Source organism: Lagopus muta, chromosome 6 (genome assembly GCF_023343835.1).
Source record: "Lagopus muta isolate bLagMut1 chromosome 6, bLagMut1 primary, whole genome shotgun sequence".
Classification (NCBI taxonomy): domain Eukaryota; kingdom Metazoa; phylum Chordata; class Aves; order Galliformes; family Phasianidae; genus Lagopus; species Lagopus muta.
Genome location: NC_064438.1, coordinates 16,624,200 through 16,635,274, shown reverse-complemented (window position 1 = coordinate 16,635,274; position 11,075 = coordinate 16,624,200). Strand labels below are relative to the sequence as shown.

General features: G+C 41.3%; 1 protein-coding gene across 1 annotated transcript; it reads left to right on the top strand.

Moving 5' to 3' along the window:
* The first annotated feature begins 224 nt into the window (after positions 1-224).
* LOC125695385 (acyl-CoA (8-3)-desaturase-like) lies at positions 225-10,484 on the top strand. Its single transcript, XM_048949738.1, has 12 exons — positions 225-443; positions 2,840-2,950; positions 3,527-3,724; positions 4,455-4,556; positions 4,741-4,869; positions 6,697-6,754; positions 7,192-7,268; positions 8,265-8,362; positions 8,870-8,966; positions 9,288-9,367; positions 9,569-9,694; positions 9,791-10,484. Exons 1-12 carry the CDS (start codon positions 225-227, stop codon positions 9,840-9,842), a joined length of 1,347 nt encoding a protein of 448 aa, XP_048805695.1. The 3' UTR covers positions 9,843-10,484.
* Positions 10,485-11,075: the final 591 nt, after the last annotated feature.

The window sequence follows — 11,075 nt, the reverse complement described above, 5'->3', positions numbered from 1 at the left end:
GAAGAAACAGGGCATTTACTCCTGGGTGTGTCAAGGAGTCTGGTGTGAGCGTGGAAGAGGAGGGTGTGTTTGTGTGAAGGGAGTCAACCAGCCCTGGAAGCACAGGGTGTGGTTGGGACTCAGACTGTATAACGGGTAGGCTGACATGGCTCATCTGTCCGAACGCAGCACGGCAAGGCTGAGATGAGTGAATCTCAGTGCTGAATGCACATCCAGAAGTGCAGATGGCTCCACAGACTGGCTCCACAGTAAAGGAAAGGAAACCTGTTTCAACCTTTCTTCAGCTTTTCACTTGGGAAGAGATCCGAATCCACAACGGCCGTGGCCCAAGTAAGGAGCAGTGGCTGGTGATTGACAGGAATGTTTACGACGTCAGTAGTTTTTCCAGACGGCACCCTGGAGGCAGCCGGGTTATTGGCCACTATGCCGGACAAGATGCAACGGTAAGATCTAGGGATGGAGTGGAGGAATGTGGTTCCAGTGCCAGGACAGGAGGACACGGTTGGACTCCAGTGGAGAACACTTGTAATGGTTGACACCATGCTCAGTCAGAGAAGGCTGGGTTGGATGGGGCTCTGGGCAGCGTGATCTGGTGGGTGGCAACCAGCTCACAGCAGAGGTTGGAGCTCAGTGATCTTGGAGGTTCCTTCCAACCCAAACCATTCTGTGATTCTACGATAAGGTAGTGGATGTATCTGTGCTGCTTGTAAAAGTACCTTCCAGGTTACCCTCAAGATCAGAGTTAACTGCTGTGTAAATTATAAAGCTCTGTTCAGGTTCATTACATTAAAATGTAAACAGTGCACATGCATACTGTCTTCCAAAGTATCTGCAAAATCTATCCAAAGGCTGTCTTCCAAGTATCTGCAAAGTCTTTCTGTTGCAGTTGAGTGAAAGGGAAGAGATTGGGAAGTGGTACACTCAGTGCATACTGCTGTTTTAATGTCTGAACGCTTCCAGATATGATAGAAGCCAAGGATAATCAAAAATAGAACAAGGGGATGAATAAGGAGGAGGTAATGTTCAGAGATAAAGAGGAATTAATTCTGGGGCCAGTGGAGCAAGGAAAGAAAGTAACCAAGGTAAGGACTCTATTTTGAACGAGTGATGGAAAAGAAGGTCTTGAACAAAAATTCTAAGAAGAATAAAATACAAGAAAAACAACTGAGAAATCAACAGAATGACATTTGGCTGCAGAAAACGAGGAAACTTTCTACAGATAGTCCATCTGAAAGTAGATGTTCTAGAGACACTTGCAAAAATCTTTGACTTAGAGGATCTCACTGAGTTTTTTAACTGTTGAAAGAGATGATAATTTTTAAGCAGATTTCACAGATTATTTATTAAGGGTTGATACTGAATTTCTGAACTCTCAGAAACAAGACCAGGATTACAATATAAACGTGTAGTGAGGGGACCCAAATTTAACTCTTGTCATGACAGATTTTCTGGCTTCGAGAAAGTAGGCTGTTCCTTCTGTTCCTCAGTTTTGAGTTTTGAGTGTTCTCAAGTGAAGGAAAAAACCCTTTTGGATCTCCTTCATTCTCTTCTCAAACGTAAAGTCCAAGATGTTTTCCAAGCACTCTTGAGCAACCTAGAGCTCATTTTAAAGATATGGTGAGAATTATCTTCCTCTATATGCATTACTTTGCAAATATAAACAATACTCTTTGCAGAATGTTACACTCCTGTCAAGTTTGGGAAGTAAGGACCATTGCAGATGATAGTCCTTTAAAGTAATCTCTTGTAAGGTGGTAAAGTAAGGTAGTTGCAGAGAGAACACAGACTCATAGCAGAAAGATTTCCCCAGACCACTGGATCTGGGCATAATTTCTAATTATTCCCTGAGACAAAGGGCCATGAGATGTCTGTAGAAATCTCATCTGTTCGAAACATCACTTTTCTCTGACTTGAGTAAAGTGCTCAGAGATGGGCCTTTTCTGAAGTCAGACTCAAGAGGAATGCCAAACTGCACAAGGAAAATCCTCTTCTTGTCTGGAAGTGTGCAAAAATTTTTGTGTCATGACTAAAAGATTACCTCAGTTTATTGCAGAGAGAAAATTTGTGTGGATGTGACTGGTCAGACACTGAGGGTTTTGCAATATTGACTCTGGAAGATAAAGGAGCATGGCCAGCTTCTTCACCTTCCCTCTGGGAAATCCACTGAGGAGATAAGTTGAAGAAGAGCTGTGATTTATCTGGGGCTTTCTGTTTCCTTTATCCCATAGTTTATATTTCCTTTTGAAACTGGTACTATGAATGGTTCTTGAACAAATATGTTTGTGTCACTTGTGTTACTCCGTTGCCCAAAATGTCAATTAATCTCAAAACAGGCAACTGTAAGAGAAAGCTAGATAGCCCTGTATATGTTTATTTCCATTGATACTACTGTGATAAAGGCAGGGTTTTAACAACATCATTGTATTTTCCGAAGTGTGGCGAAGAGACACCTCACTGATGTGTTTTCCTACTCCTGGGTCCCATCCACAGGGCAGGGCTGCTGGCTGAAGCCTTCTAAGGAAGGATGGTGTTGAAAGAGACAGATGAAAGAGAATGTTTCCCTCTGCAAATAGTTCTTCATCAAACACTTTCGTACTCATTACCAGCCTCACCCAGATACTTATATGACATCTAGTTTCTTGAAACTTCTCCAGCTTCCTTGGGCCTAGCTCCAGCTGATGGCAAAGCACTACAGGAACAACTGAAGGAACAGAGCTCTGAAGGTCTTTGGGAAAGAAAAGGAATCAGGATTATGTATTATATCAATGATATGGGAAAATGTAGACTTGGCCATCTGAATTTAGCAGTATACCTTTCTTATCTGTGTATTGATTTGTAGGATGCCTTTGTAGCATTTCACAGTGATAAGGCTCTGGTGAAGAAATACTTGAAGTCTCTGCTGATTGGGGAACTGGCACCAGATCAACCCAGCTTTGAGTCTAACAAAAAGGTGAGTGTCCTAGAAACTAACTGTGACATGACTTGGGGTACTGCATGGGAGGAGAAATACAAAAGAGGGGTAGATATAATTTCTGGGACAATATAACTGACATTGTGCCCTAGGCTGGGTGGGGAGGTAGCTGCCATAGTCATGCATGGAAACACATAGCACTGTCCCAAAAAAGCTAGATTCATACTTGGGTGTGAGGAATGGGCTCCAGAGTACCAGTATCTGATCAGTTCTTCCCATTGTGATGGCTCACTGACACAGCCCGTCAGCAACTTGTTTCGAGTGTCAAAGCAAAGCTGAGATCTATTGATCTTGCGCTCATTCTTGTGAAGACACCCCACTGATGAAGTATCTCCACTGACTTAGAATCATGGAATCGTCTGAGTTGGAAGAGACCCTTAAAGGCCATCTGGTCCAACATTCCCTGCAATGAACAGTGACACCTACAGCTGGATCAGGATGCTCAGAGCCCATCCAGCATGAACTTGAATGTTTCCATGGCCACTCCAGGATTCCTGGATCTGCTGTATTGCATTTTCAAAGTAGCTAGCACATTAATACTTCTTTTACCCACAGAAATCACTTTTAGAAGACTTCCGTGAGCTGCGCTGCACTGTTGAGAAGATGGGACTTCTGAATCCAGATTCCACCTTTTTCTCCCTGATTTTCCTTCACATCCTGGTACTGGATGCTGCATCCTGGCTGACAGTCTGGTACTTTGGGATATCATTAATGCCCTTCGTTGTTGGCATGGCATTCTTCACCATTGCTCAGGTAAACCACTGACAACAATTCAATGGTGTGGACGTGTTTGTTTCATCCCATGGAGAGGATCAATGAAATGTTCATCTTCCAGTCACTGACTTACTATGTCCTCTTAGATCTAATAAGCTGATTGAAGACAACAAGCAGTTTTTATTGCTTTCAGCAAGCCTAGGTTTGCTGAAAACCTTTTCACTCTGACTGGTGTGGTGTTGTGAGGTTAAGTAGGCAGCTTTATAAGATGGGATGGGCTGATCTAATCACTCACCCCGACAGAAGAGGGAATATCTCATTCTCAATTCCATTTCTGGTTCCAAGTTCTGTTTACTGTCTGATGGCTCTGATGTTTGGTCTGTCATGCGCCAACCCCATTCATTAATTCAGAACAGTTTTCTGCTGTGAAGTGCAATGAGGCTCTGGATTTGGAAATTATTGCAGTTTCTAGATTGTTACTTGGAAATTATATATACTTTTTTATGGGAACAAGAGACTTGTATGCTCTAAGAGTCAAACTCATTGTAATGATTTTTTGCTGTACAACAAAATCAATATCTGGCATTGAGCATCTTTAATAGGCAGTGGTCTGAAAGGAAGTTCTCAGCATGAGCAGATAGCACTGCATGTAATTCTTCCCCAGATCAGAGGAGATGATCTCATGCCATGGTACTAAGAAGACTCCCGGGAGCAAATTAGTACAACACTGCTGTGATTCTGAATCCCTGGCGATTCTTTTGTCTTCTAGATCCAGATGGGCTGGTTCCAACACGATCTGGGGCACTGCTCTGTCTTTAGGAAGCCTAAATGGAACCATCTGCTGCAGATCATTGTGATAAATACCCTGAAGGTAATTGCCTTACTGTGAGAATATTCTCTGGGCCTAATCTGGACTAAATAATGAATGGGAGTGACTCTACATTCAGACAGCATTACCTGTGAGGAAAATATAGTGCAGTTGTCAGTGATAGGTTGACAATAATGATCAGTGATGGAGTTCTATTTAAATCCCCAGTATTTGGCTTTTTCTGCAGGGTTTACCTGCCAGCTGGTGGAATCATCTGCACAATCAGCACCACGCTAAACCCAACTGCTTCCGCAAGGACCCCGACCTCAACATGCACCCTCTCCTGTTCAGCTTGGGAAAGACACTCTCTGTAGAGGTGGGTATGGATCTAGAGGACCTTTGGCAAAAAAGACAGAACTGAAGTATAATAACCTGAATTATGTCTTTCTGCCTAAATTTGTATGAAAAATGGGGAAATGGTTTCAAACTAAAAGTGGACAAATTTAGATTGGATATAAGAAAGAAATTTTATTACAATAATGGTAGTGAGGCACTGGAACAGGTTGCCCAGAGAGGTGGTGGATGCCCCATCCCTGGAGACCTCCAAGGTCAGGCTGGACAGGGATCCAAGCACCCTGATTTAGCTATAGGTGTTGCTGTTCCTTGCAGGGGAGTTGGACTAGACAGCCTTCACGAGTCCTTTCCAAATCAAACAATTCTATGATTCAGTAATTTCCAAAGTGTTGGATGGTCTGAGAGTCTCACAGTCAGATTGCTCTGACTCCCACTCTCCCAGGAGGAGATCCTTGCTGGATGCATTCTCACTAAGGTTCAAGTTCAAGATATCTTACTTAAGTACCAACCTGGGGCCTGGTTATCATGATGCTTAGGCCGCAAACTCTTAAAATCAGTAGTTAAGTTCTCTGTGTTGCTCGAAGAGCAGGGTAAGTACCTCGAAGGCCTTCCAAACAATGAGTCAGTCCACTTGATTAGTGTTAGATGATTTTAGTGATATTGTAGATATTGAGTCAGATGTTCCCTCTAGGTCCTTTTGGTTGTAGGACCTGCTTGGCATACCTAAATCCTTCAGCACCAGTGTAGCTGCTATGCACAAAACACAAGCATATAAATTAGTTCTTAATCCCCCTCCCCTTTTTTTTTTCTTTTTTTAATCTCATAAAAATAAATCCATAATCACAGCTCCCCCTCTTTCCCAGGATTTCAGGTATCAGGGTAGGTAAGATCTCCTGCCTTTTCTTTCATCAGCAATTCAGTTTACTCATGGAATGAAGAAATGACCTCTTGCTTAGATAAGCATTCTCTGTAAATAATGCGTCACTCTCCATTAGAGGGTAATAAGCAATGAAATCTTTACAATGCATGTGGAAAATTCCAGCTCTGCTGTCTCAGGAAGACTCCTGGGAAGAGAGTTTATGCAAAGTATTTATTAATAGCAAACTGTTAGCTGCAACATGAGAGCATCTAGACAGTGACCTTCTGAAAGATGTCTGATAGCATCAACTTGAGCGTGCAGTATCTAGAGTGAGGTATCTGTCCCTGTGCTAGATTGGCTTGGATGGAAATGTAAGTGCAGGAAACTAGTTCTCATCTCTTCCAGCTTTTAACAGAAATGAGTCAGATGCACTGTGGATGGGCAGAAAGCCCATTTCAGTGGTTTCATTTTGTTGGATGTCTTCAGCCCATAGCTCATCTGATACAGAAATTTAGGCGCAGTTTTCTCAGCAGACACATCCTGCGTTCATCACCCACTGTTTCCCATCTCAGTTTTCACTCTTCACCTGAATAACCTCTTCCTCCCCAAGCACAGATGATTTAAGCACTCTGTGGTGAATGTCTGAACACGATTACACTGAATCTCATTGCTACCACTGGAATCTTCCCCTGCAAAATTCAAATGCCTTTTGGTTTTTTTTTGTTATTTTTGTATATTTTTGTACCCTACTATGAGTTTTGGAACTCTCCACAGAAACTGTTGTGTTCTGGCATCAACACATATTGATATCTTGATACAGAGGCTCAAATAAGATATTTCTTTCCACTGCTTCAGACCTTCAGTGCCTGCTTTTGGATTAAAGAGATTTAATAGGTAGTTCTTGATGTGTTCATTAGGTAAGAATAAGCATTTATGAAGGATCTCAGTTCTGCAACTAGATCATTACAGTGTTCTTTTTTTTTTTTTCAGCTTGGAAAAAAGAAGAAGAAGTTCATGCCTTACAATTATCAGCACAAGTATTTCAGCTGTGAGTATCTCTGCTTTCCTATAATGCTGTAGGTACATCGCCACAGAACTCCAACTTCGTCTCCTTCCCAAAGTAGAAGGTTTAAAGATTTTTCCCATTGAAATCACAGCTTCAGAGACAATCACAACACTAGGGAGATCCTAAAATCTCTAAAATTAGGGACATTTCTTCACGTGAGGAGGTACTTCCCCTACTACGTGATGGTTGGTAACAACATAAGTGTCATTCAGGTGTAAGGGATGGGAAAGAAAATTAAATGGGAAAGAAATGAAGAAATGAAGGGCGCTGAAGTGAAATGAACAGATTATGTGGGCACATGAAAGCTACTGCAAATGGAAACCAGCAAGTTTTCCTCTCACTGCAGAGGAGAACATTTCTGAAAGATTTATATTGCAGCGAAGTTATAAACATCTCTCTGTTTTCATTCTTTCCTGCAGTATTGGCCCCACTTGCACTTATACCCTTCTTCCAGCTGTCCACATTCTACTTTGCAATCAGGAAGAGAAAGTGGTTGGTAAGCACCGATTACACTGTCTAGAAATCTTTCAAAAATGTCACCACTTGTACTGTCTGTGGATAGGTTGGAGTTAATTTTCCTCATGGCAGCTCATACAGTGCTGTTTTAGACTTGTGAGTAAACCAGTGCTGTCACCACACTTTTAGCTATGGCTAAACAGCTTCTGTGCAGCATCAAGACCTCTGTTTCTCACTCTGCCTTCTGTCAGTGATTAGTGTAAGAGTGTGAGAGGAGGGGTTGCAACCAGGCAGATGTCCCAAACTAACCAAAGAGCTATTCATGCCATAAAATGTCATGCTCAGCAATAAAAAGGGGAAAAAAGAGATTTAGGGAGATTAGTCATCTTTTGCTTGGGAACTGGCTGGACATCAGTCTACTTCAACCTGTGGGAGGAGGTGAGTGATTGCTTTTGCATCTCTTGCTTCACTGTGTATTTTTTTTTCCGTCTTCCATGTCCAGTTATTAAGCAGTTTATATCTTGACCCACAGAATTTCTTGCTTTTACTCTTCCTTTCCTCTTCTCCCATCTCCCAGGGATGGGGAAGTGAGCGAGGAGCTGTGTAGTGCTTAGCTGCCTACTAAGGCTGACCCCTAGCACTTCCAGGTGGCTATGTCAAATTTCAACCAAGGTGACTATGTTGTTTGGAATAAAAAAGGTTTTTTTTTAGGCTGCTGCAGTAGGAATGCTTATCTCAACAAGTCCAGAGTGAATTTGTCAGGAGATGACTTTTAACATCACAGCAGGTAGATAAAAGCTAACAGAAAAGTAAGGGACCTAGACAGAGTGGGATTACATACGTTTAGTTAATGATTTTAAAGTTAGTGCTCTGAGAATATTTCAGGGATACACACAGGAGGCTGAATGATTGCATGGAGTCACACTTGATAAGTAAGAGATCATAGGAAGAACATCTGTTATGCTGAAATAATGTGAAGAAGAGGAAATGAGGGATATCTTCAAAAAAGGCATCATCTTTTTCTTTTTTTTAACAGGAGCTGTTACTGGTGGTGTCTTACAACATCCGAGTCTGCCTCATGTATATTCCTTTAATGGGATTTAACAATTTCATGGTGTACTACTGGATGTCCAGGTAACACACAGCATACTCAAAGTCCCCATGACTAATATTGGTAAACAATATCGAGTGTCAATGGAAATAACTAAAATAGTCGTACAACTCATACTGGTCAGACTTTACAAAATTAAAGTTTGCTCATAAATAAGTAGTGAGCCAAGAAAATCATTACAAGTTGGGGGTGGAGGGAGGCTGCTCAAGGACCTCTGCAATGACAGATTTCATGGCTCAAAAGAAAGTTAGGAGGCAAGTCCCCCAAAATTTAAGAGGCAAAGGAATGGAATAGAAAATGCTGAATTTTACAAGTGTGCTCTGTAAGATAAGTCTTACAAGAGGCTGGGTAGATAGATAGATATTTTAAGACCATTACTTTTTTGAGTCTTGATAACTGCCACTGAAAAGCTCTCAGCCCCTACTCCCTGCACAGCCCTTTTTTTGTGTCAGATGTCAAAATGTCTGCTTTAATGGCAAGTTTGGATGCAATTAGATACATTAAGTGTGTTTCTATGTTTATCTGGTCAGGTACCTAGAGAGTACATGGTTTATTTGGGTCTCGCAGATGAACCACATTCCAATGCACATTGATTATGACAAGAACAATGACTGGGTATCTACTCAGGTGAGAATTCTCTTTCTTCTGGAAGCCATGGGCCTGCAGTTCTCAATTATACACTAAGGTCCTGTCATCCCATAGTATCAGTCAGGCCTGTGTGCACATCAGTGAAAAAAACTATTCTTCCTAAGGCAAAATCTACCCAAATTGACCTCTATTCCAAGAATCCATTTTAAGCTAGAATTTGTTTAATTCTTCAGGTCAATTAAGGCAATAATCTCTGACACTAAAAGTTGTCTGTTATGCTAGACAAAGGTGATTGTTAAGGTGTAATTATCTAGACTTCCAGAAAAATAAGATCTAAATCATTGTCTTTTTTCCTCCCAGCTTCATGCAACATGTAATGTGAACCAATCTTTCTTCAATGACTGGTTCACCGGGCACTTGAACTTCCAAATTGAGCACCAGTGAGTATGACTATGGGGAGAAGTGTGATAATAATGGGCACTTAGAAGTGAGAAAGGCTGTGTTATCTCAAATAAAACTACATTCATCAGAAAATCTTTTGCTCTCATTCTGGGAGATGATTGGGAAGTAATTTGAACAATGGGTACAGGGCATTTTGCAAGCCAAGTCTTTCAATAACTGTGTGTCATTGAATTCTGCAGCCTTTTTCCCACAATGCCTCGACACAACTACTGGAAAGCAGCTCCTTTGGTGAAAGCCCTTTGTGATAAGCACGGCATTGAGTATAAAAGCAAGACTTTACTCAGAGCTTTTGTAGATATTTTGAAGTAAGTATCAATTAAGATATGTAGAAGCACTCTTTCTGTAATGGAAGCTGAATAGTGTCTCCTCATAAATGATGTTTTATCTTTCTGTTCTTGCAGCTCACTGAAAGAGTCAGGGGAGCACTGGCTTGAAGCCTATCTGCATGGATAGATGCTGGCAGCTCTTGAAGGGAATTTCTTCACCAGACAACTACTGCTGCAAAGAGTCAGCACAGATCAGCAGAGTGTTTGTGGCTTCTGACATAGGAACTTGGGAACTGGGTGAAGCTAATTGCAGTAAGAATGATGGGTGGGGAAGTGGATTAAAGATATTTTTTTTTCATTGTTCTGAACCACGATATCTCTATTTTTTGCTGCTCTCAAACTCAGTATTCAGAGCCATGACAAACTGGGCCTTTAAATTTGGGAGTCGTAGCTCTTGAATCAGCTGGATCAATTTACTGTGTAGGTGGGGCATAAAACACCTCAACTCCTTTATTATGGGGAAAGTTTAAATGGCAATTCTTAGCATTTTGGGCTTAATGGCTCAGTGAAAATGGAATTAGATAAAGCAAACTGCAGGAAGTCAGAACACATTAAGATGGGAGGATCTTCATGGGATATTCCAAGATTGGTAAGTATGCAAAGAGCAAGATGGCCTGCAGTATGTTGTCGTGTCTAGTGATCGTATGTGCACCACTTTCTCTTACTAGTTAACTGAAGTGTTATAACTTGTGCTGTTTGTGAAATGCATGGGGAAGTAGATAACTGGATGCTGCATTTTACTTCTCTAAGACCTAATTTGAATATGGTCCAAAAAGTCTGTATAGTATGTATAATTTATATGTATAAATATATATATTTTATTGTGTGCTGTCTGATTAGCTTTCTGATTTGACGTGTTATGTGTTTTTGCTGATGTTAGATTAGCTTTAAAATTCTTAGCTTCAGTAGATCTACTTTGAACGAGCCTTGGAAATGTAGGCAATGGGGGGTGGGTTCAGATCACAAGGGTTCTATTACTTTTATTGACTTTTACATGTATTATTTTCCCTCTAAATACCTTCCAGTGATTTCAAGGACATATGAGTATTTACATACATGAGCCATGAGGTCACTAAGTACATTTGTGGCTCCATCCCTGTATCCTGAAAAACAATTAAATCATACCTAATTCTGTAATTCTATGCAGTCCTCTCTGGCCTTTACAAATTTTTTTCCCTCCATTTCAGCATCCCAAAGAACTAACTCTTACAGGTTTTGTACCTGTAAGCTGTTTGGCTCTTCCAAGAGGGAGGGGAAGGACCTAGCCCCTCCATACTTAAGGTTCTGCAAAGCTGCTTCTAGCGGAAAGCATAATGATTACAAGGCATAGTAGGTCTCCTTAGGAAGGGTATATGACCTC

Bases quoted from the DNA above. Each gene is read 5' to 3' on its own strand.
- LOC125695385 (XM_048949738.1), top strand. From the start codon at position 225: ATGGCTCCACAGACTGGCTCCACAGTAAAGGAAAGGAAACCTGTTTCA. The intron at 444-2,839 runs GTAAGATCTAGG...ATTGATTTGTAG, and splicing joins ATGCCGGACAAGATGCAACG to GATGCCTTTGTAGCATTTCA. The intron at 2,951-3,526 runs GTGAGTGTCCTA...TTTTACCCACAG, and splicing joins GCTTTGAGTCTAACAAAAAG to AAATCACTTTTAGAAGACTT.